At 38.2% G+C, this 19131-nt stretch overlaps 1 protein-coding gene across 5 annotated transcripts in view; it reads left to right on the top strand.

Annotated features, from left to right (window-relative positions):
- The window catches only part of Tnfrsf19 (TNF receptor superfamily member 19), a 93989-nt gene that overhangs the window by 28515 nt on the left and 46343 nt on the right, over positions 1-19131 (top strand). For all 5 annotated transcript variants that reach the window (XM_047552220.1, XM_047552215.1, XM_047552218.1 and 2 more), the window contains exons 4-5: positions 5208-5386; positions 17730-17815. In XM_047552220.1, coding sequence (XP_047408176.1) covers positions 5208-5386; positions 17730-17815 — 265 coding nt within the window. The remainder of the gene's footprint in view (positions 1-5207; positions 5387-17729; positions 17816-19131) is intronic.

Raw genomic sequence — 19131 nt, 5'->3', positions numbered from 1 at the left:
AAATAATATAGAGGAAATGACCCCTTTCTATCTGTAAGTTATGGGGGAAAGACAAAAAAAAAAAATGAAACTGTTTTCATTAGATGCACAATTAGGTCATCTGATCAATGCCAATACAATTGATCAAACATGAATTCCCTCTCTGTCCCAGTTCAGTTCTAGGCAAATAAATTCAGCTATATTGATACACTGGCATACTCTCTCCGTTTGCTGATAGGGAAATCTCTCCAAGATGCATTCAGTGGGGAAAAAAAAAAATAGCTGTGGTAAATGTGCATGTGTATGCACACGGGATATTTCTGCAGGTTACCCCAAAACTGGTACCAATGTTTGCCTGTGTGGAGCGGGTAGGAAGTTAGGACTCAGGATGGGAAGAGGGGCGTACTGTTTTTTTTTTTTTTTCTTAATCTTGTACATGTAGTACTTTTTAATACACAAAGTAATAAAAAGGGAAAAGGAATAGTCTCTTGCTAGGGAGACGATTCAAGTTTGTAAAGGCACAGTCTGTGCCAACCAGTATTGTGGCGGATGGGAGGCTGCTGAGTTTCCCTTTCAGCTGCTTTGCTTCTTTTTCACTTATTTATTGGACTTACTGTGGAAGATTTCAAGGCATTTTAACCACCTGGTTTTACTGAGTGAAATAAAAACATCAAAGCAGACGTTTATATTGGGGGTAATTTAATATTTATATGCTGTTTACTTTATAGCCTGGATTACAAATAATTACAGAGTCTCTATTTATGGTGCTTTAGAATTATGACAGTCAACTCGAAAAGTGATTGCTGCTATGGACACTGTACTGTACTTTAATTCCTTGGAAACAACTTCTCTGAATTTCTAGTCAATTCAAGCTTTCCAGTTAATTCATCGTGTAGAAAGGTCTCTTCATTTTTTTCTTAGGCTATCAGGAACTAACTATAAGCTATTTGTATAAGTTTAAAAATAAGATGATGGACTGGGTTTGTGGCTCAGTGGTAGAGTGCTCACCCAGCATGAGCAGGGTCCTGGGTTCGATCCTTAGCACCACATAAAAATAAAGGTATTTTGTCCACCTATAACTAAAAAAAATAAATAAATAATTTAAATAAAATTCTCTCAAATAAGCCATCTCTATAAAAGTATTCAGGAAAATGTTTGATATAGGTTCAATGAATGTTATTATTTTGTTAAAAGTATTCAGGAAAGTGCATGATATAGGCTCAATAAATTTCATTATTTTGTTACTAGTCCTGGATGCAAGCTTTATATCAATTCCTTAAACCCACCCCAGCGAAATTTATTACTGTTGACATCAAAACACATGAACTCTAAATAGACGTAGTAAGTTCATATCCAGATAATGAAGGCAAAATATGAAGTGTGTGGAGTCTTGACTTTGACTTCTACATATCATTTAATCCAGTGTAGAATGGGGGAGAAAAAGTTCATGAGATGTTTATTCTACCAAATATAATGACATGTGATTAACACAGAACCTTGTATGGCAAAAACACATTGGTGCAAATGTTCCTTATGTATGATACAATTCTAGCATATATTCAGGAATCCAAAAATAGGTATAAATGCTTCCTCTACAGTAACATTTTTGTTCTTTTTCAAAAAAATGAGGCTATCGAAATTCCTATTGATATTTATTTTAAACTCATGTCTAATTGGATCACTTCTCTAGTTTCCCCATGGAGGGAAAAAGTGGATTGTTGGAGGCAGTCACTTAGTAGAAGCCAAGAGTGAAGGTGGACTGCCTGGCAGGGATTAAGCCAGCAGAAGCATCTGTGTAGATACAGGGTACCATGTCTTTTGTGTAATAGCACAAGGTAGCAGGTGATTTGATGAAGTCAAGTTCAGGTATTTTGTGTACCGTTTACATTTTTTAAGTAAAAATTTGTCATTTGTTGAGGAAGGGGGATTGTAAGTTCAAGGCTAACCTGGGCAACTTAGTGATATCCTATCTAAAAGTAAAAATAAAATGCTGGGATGTAGCTCTGTGGTTGAGCTCTTGCCTACTGAGTAAGACTGTGGGTTCAATATACACTACTGGGGGGGAAAAAAAAGGAAATTGCAACTCATTTTAAAATAATTTTTTTTCAATTAAAATATTATAGATGGAAAGTGGTGTTTCAAGTAACCTAGAAAAAAATTGGGGTCAGGAGATCCCCAGGATCCCTAATGAAGCTTTATTATACTTGAATCAGTAACATTGTTTTATTGGTTTATAGAAAATCCAAAATAACCATTGGTATAACTTATTTAATGATGCCTACTCTGTGCTTGATGTAGAGTTTATATGTTTTCCAATTTATTTTTCAAAACAATCCCATAGGGCAGATATTATTATCTCCATTTCACAGATAAAGAACCTGAGGATCAGAGAGTTCTCAGAGTAACTTAGCCAATGTGGCAGAGTTGGCATGAAAACTCATAAATATTTGGATCCAATGTAGGAAACTACATAGTCTTTTCTTCTTTATCAACCTGACTTGAAAAAAAAATTTCCATACCATGTTTACTCCCTGTGAATGTACCTCTTTTTCTATAATCTCATTTCTCTCTTTATGTCCTTCTTCTACTCTTCCTTTTTGCACTTCCTTCTTTGTTGTGTTGTAACCTTGTACACGAGTCTCTTGCCATCCAAACTGCCAGGATCAAAGCATGATTTTGAAACCCTCTGCTCTTGCCTGAGCCTCTGCCTTGGGGATGCCTAGCATGTGAACAATGCAGCCCCCACGTCACGTGCACTGTGCTTTGATCCCGGACACTGTGTGTGGGAGGTTCTCTTCTATGCTTACAGAAAGCCTTTGCATGCTCACAGCTCTCTCAGCAACAAAAGTGCTCAGCAAAAACACACATCTGTCCCAGCACAGAGCCACAATGCCCAGTACAAAGCACCAAAGCCTTTAACAATGACCTCCCCTCAAAGACCTAGCACAGGTCCAGAGAAATTCTTTTTGAATAAATATCCCTTTATCGTTTTCTTCATTGCAAACAATGAATTATTACAGAATTACAAAAAATTATAATTCCACCTATGGAATTTAAAGAAATTCTGATTTGTGAGTCAGTTCTTCAACTCAAGTTGCTTTTCTCTCTCCTGTCTGTGCCTTTGGTTTAAAACATTGTGTAGCGGGAGCACTCAGGATTAAGAGGGTGGTTGACCCTTCACTTTTTTTCTCCCCAGTTCTTTGTGGTGCATGTTTGAGATGTGCATTTATTTGAAAGACAGGCAGAGTAACTGAGAGGAGGAGAAAAGATGTCGCTCTTCCAAAATGTGAATGAGTTAATTAGTGAAAAACCCTAGGTTGAAGTGATTATTCAGTATCCTTTATTGAGTAGTTTACTGATTATAAGCAGTACTATCCTTTAGTTGATTTTGATTTAAATTTTTGATCACCTGGTATTGCTTAATTGGTTTTGCATATAAATATGAATAAATGGAGAAATTTTAAAATATATAAATTTTATAGAAAATTGGGCATTTTGAACTAGCTGGGACTTCTATTTGAGCATCCAGGGTTTACAGATGGGGAAACCAAGTCTCTAAGAGATTTTTATCTGAGCTCTGTCCCCTGTATTTCATCTATTCAGTGTTCATGGTCTGACCCAGCCCCTCTCTGCAAACACGTTCTTCATACAACTCTCAAGCTGATACCTATTTTTATTTTACTGCCCATCACAAAGTACAAATAATCAGTTACCAGTATGTCATCTTTCAGACATCTTCCTATGTATATGTAATGCATGTACATAAAGCATCCAGCTGACCCCAGAGTGAAACAGTTATGAAGCCTGACTCTGGAATTGAATAGTGTAGGTTCAAATCCTGGTCCTGATACCTTACTTAAGGTATGTCACTTCTTCAGAACTGCACCTCTTTCAACACAATGGGCATAATGACAATTTTCCTCACTTATTGAGAAAGTATATATAAAGTTCTTGCCCTGGAATAAACACTGATTAAATGTCAGTACTTGTTTTTTTTTTTTTTTTTTCCATAATTGAGATTTTGTTGGTTGTGCTGAGAATCAATAAGTATCATTTTAATTTGTATGCAATTCTTAATGTGACTACTAAAAATCTAGAAAGCTGTGAAATATAATTCCTTCTTAAACAGTTCCAAAGGCCTTCCAGCTTCAAATTTGGAGGCAAATTTTCCTTAGGAGATTATCAAGGTCCATTATCTTTGAGACATGAGTCTAACCAATTCCCAATTTAATTTCATCTACACTGCATCCTCAAATTTTCCACCTCTCATAGCACATTAGCAAAATTATTAGGAAGATTGGATTGCCGTGACCGCAGAAATTACAGAGTTCTGACAGGGCAACAGGCAATGAGTGGTTTTCTTTAGGAAATGATTCTACAAAAGAAACATGGGAATAGGGTTATTGTGTTTGTAGTCAATGGGATCCTACTTCTAATTCCATGTTATAACATTTTTAAAACACGTCTACATTGTTTTTATGGCTGCATTGTAATCATGTTATATGCCATACTTTAATTTATTTCACTCTTGAATGTGTGGAAATGATCATCTGTGGGTAAAAGAGACATTTGTTTTGCCATCCTTGGAAACAGTGCTGTATTATGATGTCCACATCTGGAGAAGCTTGAGACCATTAGTCCCACAGAGTTTTGTCTGAACAAGAATTTCACATTGCTTTAACAAATGTGTAAAACTCTTTCCACTTTCAAAAAAAATTAAATTGCTAAGCATTTCAAAAAGGCCTGTGCTGGATAAATCTCTAGGCTTGTAAGCTTATGAAATCTTCATGTGGTTATCTTCATTTTCGAGAATATCACCCTTGATTTTGTTGGACTTACTTTCTGCCTTGATAAGTGAGTAAGTGTCTGAACATTTCACTGGCTTTAGCTTCTGGACATTCACATGACTGGTTTAATTAGAAAAGAAGAAAGTGCCATAATTCTGCCATAAGCTAACAATAATGCCACAGTAGGAGTCCGGGAGACCTTTTCTTATTCACTTGCTCATGGCTTCTTGAATAAAGTGGATGACTAAGTATGCTTACCGCAGTAAGAGAGATTATTAGCAGTGGAAGACACATTTGAACTTGCTGAAAGGGCTGCCTTTGTATAGAGGAAGGGCGACACTTGGTAATTATTAGACCAGGTCTTCATTTTATCCCAGCAATCTTTGCTTTTTCACGCTTGCAAAGTCTGAATAGCTTTCTATTGCCTGTTAATCCCCACAGGAATGTGGCTTCGGCTATGGGGAGGATGCACAGTGTGTGACATGCCGGCCGCACAGGTTCAAGGAGGATTGGGGCTTCCAGAAGTGCAAGCCCTGTCTGGACTGTGCACTGGTGAACCGCTTTCAGAAGGCCAATTGTTCAGTCACCAGCGATGCCATCTGCGGGGATTGCCTGCCAGGGTGAGTCTGGCAGTTTCTTATTCTTGTTATTATTTAATTAAATCATGTTTTCAAAGACTTTTCTCTTGTTCCCTTCCAAATGTGAATGCACACTGATACTAGCCCAGAGATGTTTGCAGAGTGCATGTGACTTCTGGTCTCAACATCGTCCACTGAATTCTCAGTGCCTACCATATGCCATGCATTGACTACTTACAAATCAAATGAAGAGGCATACTGACAAAGCAGCAGTGGCATGAAAATCTGGAGTTCCTACAAACAAATCACAAAGAAAACTTGGACAAAGGAATGAGTAGGGAACCCACAAAAGAGGACACATATAGCTAGTAATCATATGAAAGCGTTCATCCTCCTTAGTAAGCACAGATATACAAATCAGCACCACTGTTTCAACAGATATTAGCCAAGTAACTAGGAGGCACCACTCCAGGTCTTTGGGATATGTCAGAAGATAACATGGCAAAGATCCCTGCCCGTATGGAGCTTATATCCTGATAGTTTTTAAAAATACATAAAAATAAAGAAGGAAAGTGTACAGAGAGATAGAAGACGATAATTGCTATGGAAAAAAAAATAATTTAAAGCAGATAAAGGCAATTAGGCATGCCCAAATGATGGGTGAGCAAGTTACAGTTTTCACCTAGGGAATCAGGGTAGCTTGATTGCAAAGGTGAGATCTAAGCGGAGACTTGAAGTAGTGGAGGCAATTAGCCAAGCAGGTATGTGGGGAAGAAGAGTGCAGAAGGAGGCAACATCTAGCGAGAGGCCCCAAGGTGAGCATGAATCTGGTATATTTAAGAAACCGCAGGCCAGGCACCGTGGCACATGCCTATCATCCCAGTGACTCAGGCAGCTGATGCAGGAGGAGCCCAAGTTCAAAGCCAGCCTCAGCAAAAGCCAAGTGCTAAGCAACTCAGTGAGACACTCAGTGGTCAAGTGCCTCTGTGTTCAATTCCAGTACCTCCACCTCAAAAAAAAAAAAAAAAAAAAAAAAGATACTGCAGAGAGTTCAAGAGAGTGGCAGGGGAAGGGAAGAATAGACTAGGAGAGATGAGCAGGTGTAAGTGGTAAAAGCCTTAAGAAAGCAGACACATTAAAAACTTGTAAGAGTTCTTCATATATTCTAGAAAAGATAGTCTTTTATCAGAGAGATGGTTTGTTAACATTTCCTCCCAATCTGTGTGTTGATTTTCAATTTCTTGATGGTGTCCTTTGCAGCACAAACGTTTTTAATTTTCTTTCTGTGGGGGAGGGTGGGGGTGATTCTGGGGACTGAACCCAAGTTTTTACCTCAGATAAAATCCCAAATAGCTGTTTTTTCTTTCATTGTGTATGTTTTAGTATTACATGCGTACATTTTTCAGCTCCTTAGGTATTGGGTCTCTGCAGAAAATTGTACTTGATCCACTAGGCTATTTCCTACCCCATTTGGAGGGGACTGTGGCAGGACTGGGGACTATACCTGGGCCCAGGAGGAGAATGCTTTCTAGTACCCATGGGACCAGACATGCCAGATAAAACACAGTGAGGGTAGAATCTCAGCGAAGGGCTAGACTTGGAGGTGAGGGTGTCCATATGTAATGGCATGAAAAGAATTGCTATACTAGATGTGAAGGGAAAGAGACAAAACAGAATATCACAATAACTTAAGGCACATCAAGCGGAGCCAGGGTTACTGAGCAAAGACAGAAGAGGAAGCAAAACCAAAACTGGAGCTGCAAAAACCAGGATTATTGCAAAAAAAAGAAAAAAAAGAAAGAAAAAGAAAGAAAGAAAGAAACAACCAAAAACAGCAATGTTATTGGAGTCGCAAATCTTTTTTTTTAGCTTTTCATTGCTGTGACCAAAATACCAGCAAGACCAGCCTAAAGGAGGAAATGTTTTTTGGGACTCATGGTTTCAGAGTTTCAATCCATGATCAGACTCCATTACTCTGGGCCCAAGGTGAGGCAGAGGGTGTGGCTAAGAATGCTGTTCAGATCAAGGTGGCCAGGAAACAGAGAGGGAGAGAGAGAAAGAGAAAAGGAGAAAGGGACCCCAGGGAAGATGAACCCTTCCAGAGCACACCCCAGTGACCTCCCTCCTCTAGCCTTACCCCCTCTTCCTCTAGTTACCACTCAGTCCATTCACACTAGGATGGAGTGCTTAGGTTACAACTCCACAATCTAATCATTTCACCTCTAAACATTCATGCAATAACACAGGAGCTTTTGGGGGTCACCACATATCCAAACCATACTACATTTCTTACTTATAATATAATTTTACATGAATTATTTTCTGTAGTTTTCATAATGTTTCAAAATAAAGAAACCAAGTCTTCTCCAGGGTTTAAGGTTATTCAGGCAAGATATCTTAGCCTGCATATTGTGAAGTTTGAAGTCATGTCCACTATAATCAAAAGACTGGTTGGACTCCACAGATCAGGATACTTTTTACCAGATGTCCCAATGAGTCTTCTGTTGAGGCCAAGGGAGAGATAAAGCTTTGGACTTGGAGAGTGGAAAATGTGTAGGAAATAGCTTGATGAGTCAAGAATGATCTGCAGAGACCCAACACCTAAGAAGCTACAAAATGTAGGTATCTGACACACAACAAGTCAAAACAATAGCTGTGCTGAACTTCATCAAAATTAAAAACTTTTGTGCTTTAAAGGACACCATCAGGAAAGCAAAAAGACAACCCACAGAAAGGGAGAAAATATTTGCAAATCATGTCTGTCTAGGATATGTGAACAACTCTTATGACTTAATCATTTTTTTCTTTTTTATACTGGTGATTGAACTCAGAGGTGCTTTACCACTGAACTACATCCCCAGCCCTTTTTATTTTTTATTTTGAGACAGGGTCAAACTAAGTTGCTGAGGCTGACCTTGAATTTGCAGTCCTCCTGCCCTAGCCTCCCAAGGTGCTGGGATTACAGGAGTGTGCGACCATGTCCACCACAACTCAGTAATTTTTAAGATAGATAATAATCCAATTAAAATAAATACACAGGGTCTGAATAGATATTCCTCAAAAAAATATAAAACAAATGGTCAATACACACATAAAAAATGCCCAGCATCTGTAACCACCAGGGAAATACAAATCAAAACCACAGTGAGGTACTACTTTATATCCACTAAAATGACTCTTGCTAAAAAAATGGGACAATAACATTTGTTGGCCAGAATGTAGAAACCTGTTGGAACCTGTTCAACTCTAAGCGTGACTAAAAGTGGTATGGCCACATTGGAAAACAGTCTGATATTTCTTGAAAATGTTAAACATGCAGTTACCATGTGACCCAGCAGTTCTATTGAAAACCTACATCCACAGCAGAGCTTGTACACTAATGTTCATAGTTGTGTGATTTATAACAGCCAAGAAGTTGAAGTAACCTTGCTCTGTTTTGAATGTGTTCCCTCCAAAAATCACATGCTACAAATGTGACAGTTAAAGGTGAGGCCTTTAGGAGGCACTTAGGTCATGGGGACACCTGCCCCAAGAACAGCAGTAAGTGTCCTTATACTAGGGAGGGCACTCATGGAGAGTGTGTGTTCCTTTTCTGCCCTTGTGCCTTCTGCCACGCGAGGCCACCATGTGGCTCCCCTCGTGAAGGTGCAGCGAGAAGGCCTCCACCAGACACGGGGTGCTGCTCCTTGGCCTTGGCCTTCCCAGCCTCCAGACTGTGAGCGGTCAGCTCCTGTTCTTTATAGACAGATGAAGACAAACCCAAGAATCCATCAACAGATGAATGGATAAGCAAAATGGGTGTGTTGGAACAATGGAATGTGTTCAGGAATAAGAGGAGAGGAAATCTGACCCATTGTAGCAGATGAACCTGAGAAACATTATGCTGAATGAAAGAAGCTTGACACAAAAGACCACATATTACATGATTCCATTTGTATGAAACGTCCAGAATAGGTGAATCTATACAGATGGAGATTTGATTAGGATTGCTGGGGGCTCAGGGATGAGGGGAGAGTTGGGAAGACTTGGGGTGACTGTTAAAGGTTAAAAACTTGCTTTTTGAAGTTATACAAATGTTCTAGGGCTGGGGATATAGCTCAGTTGGTAGAGTGCTTGCCTATCAAGCACAAGGTCCTGGGTTCAATCCCCAGCACTGCAAAAAAAAAAAAAAAATGTTCTGGATTCAGTCATTCAGTCATGGTGAAGATTACACACTTCTGTGTATGTACTGAAAACCACTGGGGTGCACTTTCAAAGGGGTAAATTGTATGGTATGTGAATTATATCTCGATAAATCTGTCATTTAAAAAGAAGTAACAGTCTGTAAAATCTGAGACCTCTAATGATGTCTATGGATGTCATTACCCAGAATTTGATCTTGTGCAAACCTAGTTGGGGATTATGACCTGAACATCTGACGCATCTGCTGTCCATCTTCTATAGTTTTCTGATGAAAATACGTCTATGCATGTCTCTGCTCTTCATCCAGGGGATGGGGAGAAGAGGATGTCCCCAAGGGATGTATGGGCTGAGGTAGGCAGTGCCCAGTGACAGTGGCTAAAAAGGCAGGACCCAAGGACTTGGCTTATAAAAGCCACCTCCTCAGTCTTTACACAGAGAACCAGAGTGTGTGTGCTGTCCAGTGAGAGAGCAGGTCTCCCCCGCAGGACCTCCCTCCAAACATGGTTCCTCATGCTTATCCCCCTTCGTTGTCATCTGAGCCCCTGGCTGGTTTTACAGTGTTGACTTGGCTCATTCTTTAAGTAAATACTTAAATGAGGGAAAGTTGTAAATGAATAGATGCTTGAAAGATGTTTCACTTTGTTTATATGATTAGTTTAAAATTACATCCTTTCTAAGCCAGCATTAATGCATGAAGTAGGTGATAATTATATAGTGACTTGTACCTGGTCTTTTCAGATCACTTTATTTATTTATTTAGTTAGTTATTATTGTTATTTGTGGTACTGGGTGTGGAACTAAGGGTTGCTCTATCCCTGAGCTTTACTCTCAGCCTTTTTTATTTTTTGTTTTGAGGCAGGGTCTCACCTCATTGCCCCACCTTGCCTTGAACTTGTAAACCTCCTGCCTGAGCTTCCTGACTTGCTGGGTGCTGGTGTGCCCAGCTATTTTCAGATAATTTTAAAAGTACTCTTCTAGCTGACTATATTTATGTGAAGATGGAAAATAGTTAAACCCATTTTTCCAACAGGAGAACTGAGGCAGAAAGAAAATAAGTAAAATGCTTATTCTTTCCACCCAGAAAAATGATGCCAAGGTCACACATAAAGGGGCATTGTTATTTCTAGTGCCATTTCTGCCCTCTGCAGCCTCAGCCTCGCTGTAATAAAGGACTGCTACTGCCCAGAGGCTCAGCCCCACAGGACACCAGCTGGTATGAAAACTGCCCCACTTCGATGCCCATAACCTGGTGATAAAAGGAAGCCAGTCCACTGGCTCCCAGATATGTTCAACAATTTCAGATCAGCTAGCTACTTAACTTCTCCAACATCCATTCTTCTCCCCTATAAAAGTGTCACCTGATATTCACAACCACCTGATACGTTGCTGGGAGGATTAAAAATATAATACACATAGTGCCAAGCAGAGCTACCTGGTCCATAGTAAGCACTACATAAATATTGAACTTGATTACCCAGTGTTGCAAGTAGCGAGTAAGAGAGGAATCAAGTTTGGTTCCAACAAGTGGATTTTATTCATGCAATGCACACTCAACTTAACATTCCTAATAATAGCAAGTCACAAATACATTGAAGATTCAGTCCCTTATTCACCTAGAGTCCAATCCCCATGGACTTAATACAACGTCTCTTACCCAAGAAGTCAGTCAACAAGACCAAGGGGATTCTTCTTGGCCGTAGCCCCTCTCAGCTCCTTGGATGTCTTTGGATGTCCTCGGGTGTCCAATAAGCTGGACACTGGATGGCAGTTGTCATCACAGAAGAGGTGGTTAGTGGTCTGGCCTCGGTGACAATGGTCGATCAGCAATCAGCAATAGTGTAGACAGCAGCCCGGGTAGTCAAGAGACAGAGCAACGTGGAGTTCTCTGTTCAAGGTGCTGCTGACAGTTTGCTCCAAAAGTTCAGGGGTTTAAGTAGTGATTTTCAGCCCAGTCATGCTCTGGTCTTCATTGATAAAGACCAGAACACGACTAGACTAGGAACCACCACTCAAATCATAGATAAAGGTTCATGTCGGCATTGTTCAGGAGTGTCATCCTGCCACACAGCAGGTTTGTCACCAGGTGTCTTTTATGGTTTTAGTTTTACAAGTCCAGGCAAATACCAAATACAGCTTATTATTAGTACATAACATGCAGCTATAGCAATTCCTATTATTTCCTTGTCTCATTACACCCAGTCATGCCTTGGAGGGCAACAAAAGCATTGTGTAGTTGTTTTTTCAGAGTGTAGCCAAGGCGCCTCTTGTGACCCATCCCCCTTCTAAGCGGAACTGGCACCCAGTCCTGAAAGAATAGTCTGGCCCCTCCTAGCTCTTCCCTGCTTCCAGTAACCACAACAGCAAACATTTATTGAGTTAAGCAGTTTATTAATCATCAAACCACTCTGTAAAGTAGGAATTAATAGTGTCCCCTCTTTAAAAGGGAAGAAACTGACCCTTAGCATGGATAAACGACTTGGCCAAAGTCACCCAACTCGTCAATGTAGGGACTGGGATTCAACTGCACTGCTGGGCCCCATGTTTAATTAAGCTTGTGTCTGATTTCACTGGGAGGTTCTTATTGGGATTTATGGCTCATCACAATTACTGTCTCTGTTCATTCTATGCCCTGCATCCACTCTGCCCCCAAGTCCTCACCTACCCACCCCGCCCCATCTGCCCTGAAAGCTGCCTGAATCACCCTGGGCCATTTTGCATCCTCTTGTCTAGATCCCACTGCTGTTACCGGTTGCTGTCCAGTGACCGTGACGCTCTATGAGGTCTGGGCCTGGGCTCTTATCCTAATAGTTTGTGTTGTCATTTAGCCACAATTTGAAGCCAAGACTAGGAGAGAACAAAGTCTTCTCCAGCATCTGACTGTGTACTTCAGAAAATTCCACCCTGATTTGATTGTAATTCACAGGACAGTAACTGCATTTGATCTTGTATTAAGCAAGGTCATTATAAAACCAGAGCTTGGAATTATGTCATCTCTATGCAGAAATCTGTTCATCGATTGCAGAATTGATGGTCTACAATAGGTCTTCTTAACATAGCAGTTTTCAAACTTAGTATTCACTAGGTTAACCAGTATTATTTGGATTCAGATCAATTAAAATTTCACATTAACTGTCAGCATATAAATACATTTATATATTACTTTTCATCAAACAGTGATTAGTAAAATCCAATGTGCTTCTCTTTTGCCTTTTGGCAGTATCTCTCTGAAAACCAGGAGTAAAAGTTAATGTTGAGCTTTATAAACCAGTTTAACCAGACCATCTTGTATAAAATCTCTGTTCCCTTTTATTTCTTTTCATTTTTAAAAATTGTGTCCTGTGTCACTTGAGCAGGAAATGAAGTTGCAAATGTTTCTATGTCCCCCCAAACCATGACACCCTAAACAAAATAAAGAGAAAGTAAGGAACCAGGGGTGTAACTCTGTGTTAGAGCATGAGCTTAGCATGCAAGAGACTGTGGGTTCAATCCCCAGTAGCAAAAAAAAAAAAAAAAAGACTAATCTTTGAATATTTATAGAGTTTTTTATCCACTTATTCTAAGTCATATCTTTAAAACTAGCTTCTAGATCTTCATCTTAGATTATAATTTTGCGAGGATTTTAAAATTTAAAAATGTTGTCCTTGATCATTATTGATAGCAATTATCCTGTGCTTTAAGATTCTGACCTTAACTTCTCTTTGCACTGATTGAAAAAGTAAGTCAGTGATGGTTTTGAAAAATTTGTAGGAGTTAAAAATTCTTAAATTCTGCCAGGCACAGTGGTGCATACCTATAAGCCCAGCAACTCATGAGGCTGAGGCAGGAGAATCACAAGTTGGAGGCCAGCCTCAGTAACTCAGACCCTAAGCAACTTAGTGAGATCCTGTCTCAAAATTTTAAAAAATAAGTAAATAGAAAGGGTTGGGATGTAGCTCAACGGTGGAACACTCCTGGGTTCAATCTCCAGTACCCCCCCCAAAATCAAATTAAATAAAAATAAAACATCTTAGATTCTGCATTCAAGCCATTGGAATAAAAAAGCAAGGACACCATGTTCTGCATGCTCTTGTTTGATCTGTGCACAGCTGCTGGTAGCTTCTATTAGAGCACACCTGTGCCTCCCTCCCCTTGGAGCCCTGTAAATTGTCCTGTCCACTCAGCCTCCTTTCTATAACTTTCCCTTAGCCTCTAACAGTCACTCGAAACAATGATTTGCTTACCTTCTAGCCCTATTTTTGTGATGGTCTTCAAACTCATATTTTAATAAGTATATTTTTGACAAATTGATCCCATTTGATGATTAGGAAAAGCTTAGACATCAACACTGTTTCACAAGGTGATTTCTTATTTTAAAAATGTCCCCCATGCCTCAGAGGGAAACAAAAAAAAATGTTATGTAATGTCTACATTTGATTCCCAATTCCTGATTTTAAAAAAGTTTTAAAAGATGTATTTCTGTATCCTCAATTTTTGCTGTTAAAAATGTGGATAGTAAATTTTTTACCTTTTTAATATAGAATGAGTTTTACTGAACTTCGTCAATATATAATTTAATCAACTTATAATTTGGTAAATTTTCTGATTGAAAAGATAAAAAAATTCATCTGAATATGTTACCATGTTTAGCATGACATACATGTTAAAGAAGAAATCTCTTATATTACCCTGTTATTTTTATTTTAAAGTCTTATATGCATCTTCCTGTTGTAGTAAAATGCATAACATAAAATTTATTATCTCAACCACTTTTAAATGTACACTTTAGTCTTTTAAGTATATTTATGTTGTTGTTAAACCAATCTCCTAACTTTTTCAACTTCCCAAATAGCAACCCATCATTAATCAATTCCTTCTTTTCCCTTCTTGCCAGCCCTGTAATTCACCCTTCTACTTTTTGTTCTGTGACTTTGACTACTCTAAATATCTCATATAAATGGTATCGTACAGTGTCTGTGATTGGCCTATTTCACTTAGCACAATGTCTTCAAGTTTCATCCCTCTTGCAGCATGCGATAGGATCAACTTCCTTTTTACAGTTAACAATATTCCTTTGTAGCACTTAGTAGATTTTAGTTATCTATTTCTTTGTCAATGAACATTTGAACTTCTTCCACCTCTTGACTATTGAGACTAATGCTCCAATGAATATGTGCATGCAGGTATTTCTTTAAAACTTGGCTTTGAATTCTTTTGGGTCTATACCCTGAAATTGGACTACTGGGTTATATGGTAGTTCTATTTTTAATATTTTGAGGAACTGCCATAATGTTTTCTGTAGTGGCTGCACCATTTTACAGTCCCACCAACAGTACACAGGATTCCAGTTTCTCTACCCTCTCCAATACTGGTTATTTTCTTACTGTTATTCTGTCTTGTTTTTTGATAGCAGCCATCTTAATGAGTGTGAAGTGCTAACTCAGTGTGGTTTTGATTTGCACTTCCCTGATGACTAGTGATGGTAGGCATCTTTTCATGTGCTTATTGGTCATGTGTATATCATCTTTGCAGAAAGTCCTTTACCTACTTTTTAAATCAGGTTATTTGATCTTTGTTGTTGTCAAGTTGTAGTCTTTATATATTTTGGTTATCAACCTCTTAACAGATACATGATTTGCAGAAATTTTCTCCCATTCCCTAGGTTGTCTTTTTCACCCTGTTGGTATGTTCTTTAATATGCAAAGGTTTAAGTTTGATGTAGTTTGTCAGTTTTTGCTCCCTATACTTTTGATGTCATATCCAGAACAAGTATGACCTAATCCAGTGGCAAGAAGCTTCCCCCTGTTTTCTTCTCAGTTTTGTGATTTTATTTATTTTTTCATTTTTTTATTTGTTCTTTTTGGTTGTATTGGACAATAGATTATACTCAGAGTTTTATACTTTTTACTTTTGGGGTCTTTAACCCATTTCAAGTTAATTTTTGTATGTGATATAATATGAGAGTTCAGATTCATTCTTTTGTCCACTTTCCCAACAATATTTCTTGAAGAGACTCTCCTCACTGAGTAGTCTTGGCATCCTTGTCAACATCCATTGACCATAAACAGGTTTTATTTCTGGTCTTTCTTTTTTATTCCACTGATCTGTTTGTCTGTCTTGATACCAGCATCACACTCTTGATTATATTAACTTTGTGATGTTTTTTAGAAGCAGGACTTTCTTATTTTTACTTGATAAATTCCAAAATGAATAATTTTATTAAAATCTGATAGGAAGTCACTGTATTAGATATCATTTGGACAAATTTTCATAGTCAAATAAACATGGAAGGTTGAGCAATTACTGAATGTTATCTGGGAATTTGAAATACCTAGTTTCAAGTTCACATTTTGCTTCAACATTAAATTTATACAGATTTGTTACTACATTATAAAATTTCACAAAATAATTGCACCTGACCTATCCTTTTTAGACTTGATCCATATGTCTATTTTTGTCCATAGAAAAGTTGGAAGTTATATGTCTTAAAGAAAAATCACATGAATTGCTACCATCTAGAAATAGCCACTATTAATATTTAGTGTATTACACCCTTCTAAACTTTTTAAAATGCAAATGCATACACAAATGTTTTTATTTTCACATGCATTGGTTAATAATCTGAGTGAATTTACTGAAAGTACATGTTTGTACAAAATAGAATTATGTGCATTTCTCTTCTTTTTACTTAATGGTACTTTATGAATTTTAAAAAAATGTGTATGGCAGATCCACACCATCATTTCTAAAGGCAACCTTCTACTCCATTGCCTTGGACCTACCATGGTTGGTTATTCCTGCTGGTGGGCATTGAGATTGTGCCTAGTTGAGTCCTGCCCCCTCATAAACAATGCTGTAGTGACTTTATTGGTGCACATACACCTTTGCCCAGTGATTGTCTCTTTGGGATACATTTCAAAAAAATGAGAGTACTAGATAAACTCTTTCATTGAGTTTTGATGGTATATTTCTAAATTTCCATCTTAAAAGTCGCAGTTTATTCCAGTTGCCACTGGGAATGTATATATGTGCCTATTATAGCCTTTGATTACACCAACACTTCCCCAGTTTTTAAGTAAAAATGTTATATTTTCACTTCAACTCACATTTACTTGATTAATAATGAAGTTAAGCATTTATTGGATTTAAAAATTTTTTAATTGCATAGAGCTTTTTAGGGTTTTTGTTGTTGTTACTAGGGATTGAACCCAGGGACACTTTACCACTGAGCTACATCCCCAGTCATTTTTTATTTTTATTTTTTCAAGACAGGGTCTTATTAAGTTGCTGAGGCTAGAATCGAAATTGCCATCCTTCTGCCTCTGTTTCCTAAATTGCTGGAATTATTTTATTTATAAAATCTTAAAATTATGAAGATTATGTTCTTTTGGGATGAATGTTCTTTGCCTGCTTTTTAATTGTAGTGTCACTTTTACCCTAAGGATTATTAATTTTCCCTTACAGACTTAAGTTATAGATACTACTATAATTAGGAGAATTTTCAGTTTTGTTACCTGGTATCTATGTTCATGATGCTTTATTTTCGCCCTTCAGATGTCTTCAAGTTTTTATTTGAGGGAATGTAGCTTAGTGGTAAAGTGCCCCTGGATTCAATTCCCAATTCAAAAAATAATTAATTAAAATTTTCAAAAACCTAGAAAAAAGTTTTTATTTGATTTTATTTTACTTTATTTCCTTTATTTATCTCCTAGTCAAAGCTATCAGTCTCTTCCTCTCTGGCTTCTGGGTTTCTTATCATGCCTAGAAAATCCCACGTCAAGATTGTATGAGTATTTCTCTACATTTTTTCCATTGCTTTTATGATTCATGTGGCTTTTTGGTTCCCGCATTTCAAATGTTAAAAACCGGCACTTTACTTATAAAGTTTGTAGTTCAAATTACAATAGAAATGCCAAAGAACACTGACTTCATACTTCCTCACTAGTACTCTAACCTCAATATAGAAAAAGAGTGGAGTGGACTGAGAAGAATCTGTAATTTAATGGAATAGGTAATGATTAAGTGTCACCTGCCTGCTCAGGAAGGCTCTCCAAGATGTGCCTCTCTAAGACTCTGTTATAGCGAAACCTTTGTATACTTTTTTTTTTTTTTTTAAAACATAGAACTGATAATGGAGACTACTGGAAAGTATGATGTAAATCTTTTTGGCTGCAAATGTGAGCATACGTGACAGTGCTAACAAGGATTATTTTTCTTTTGCTTCCAGATTTTATAGGAAGACTAAACTTGTTGGTTTTCAAGACATGGAATGTGTGCCTTGTGGAGATCCCCCTCCTCCCTACGAACCACACTGTGAGTGAACACGGTCAAGCCAAGCAGCAGGGGCAATGGGCCTTTGGCAGAGTTTTTATTTCTTAAACCTTTCTTCAGTTGGCAAATGGAGCAAAATCTACCTCTACGGTGGGGCTCATAGGGTGCACTCTTTTATCCCACTCATAGCAGGACATAAAGCCTCTTTGTTGTGTGTCTCAGTCTGTAAACTGCTGTTGATTTGAATCTCAAAGTGAAATGCAGACATTTTGCTGCTGCTGTGCTCCATTCAATTCTTATCTTTCATTTAGATACATAATGCAGGCAACTCCAATTAACTAGGTGGTCCAGACCCTAATGCTAAGTGTCTTTGTGTTGTGGCCCCATGCATTCCTGGGTTTTCCTTTCTTAGTCTCCAGACATGATCATGTGGTGGTGTCTGTCTTTCTAAAGACAGTCCTGTCTGTGAATCCCCTGCCCTCATTAGCATATGATTAGGTGGACTCCTAGTTCACTTCATTTATTCCTTCATTTTTCTCACTTAACAAATAAGAAGAGACCACTTATTATATGCCAGGGATATAACCATTAATGAGACAATGGTACCTTTGCCTCTTCATAGTAACACAAATTAATCTTTTTGACTATATATTTTCCTTAGCTATAAAAGGTATTTGTTACAAGTTATCAACCACATTGATTTTTAATAGGAAGATAAGTACTGGTCACTCCTCTTAATTCTAAATCCAGCCAATGAAAACCCACAGGTGCTGGGACAGGGGAGTAGTCAGCAAGTGGGCTCCCCTGAGGACCCAGGGCATGCTCCTCTGTGTCTGAGCAGGGCTTTGCCGTGCTGAGATTCACAGTAAACAAGAAACTGCTAAGACCAGGCAAGAGGATGGAGGAGCCCAAGTCACATAAGCCTTTCTAGGGAGGACTGTTGTGTTACAATGCCTAATACATGGAATCTGACCTCTTTCTTCTTTGTACAACAAAAGTTCCCTCCAAAAGAACTGAAAGTTATTAGATCATTGGATAAGGTCACTAGTACTATTTCTCTTTCCAAGAATGCCATGTTCTTATTATCATGTTCTCTACCAGAATATAGTACTCTCCATTCCTCATGTGAAGTGATAGAAAAGGGGAAAAAATGGAACACTCTGATTTTTATAGAAAATGTGTATTTTCATCATTTTATAATACATAAACATAGAATGCCTGTTAGGTGTCAGTCACAGTACAGACGCTTTGCTTATTTGTTTGACTTAAACGCTTTTCAATAAATTCTATCATCAACCCCAATTTATCAGTGAGAACATGAGTCCAGAGATGTTAATAGCTTTCCATTATTGGCTGGT

This window comes from Sciurus carolinensis, chromosome 5 (genome assembly GCF_902686445.1).
Source record: "Sciurus carolinensis chromosome 5, mSciCar1.2, whole genome shotgun sequence".
Taxonomy (NCBI): Eukaryota; Metazoa; Chordata; class Mammalia; order Rodentia; family Sciuridae; genus Sciurus; species Sciurus carolinensis.
This window is presented reverse-complemented; position numbering and strand designations above follow the sequence as displayed.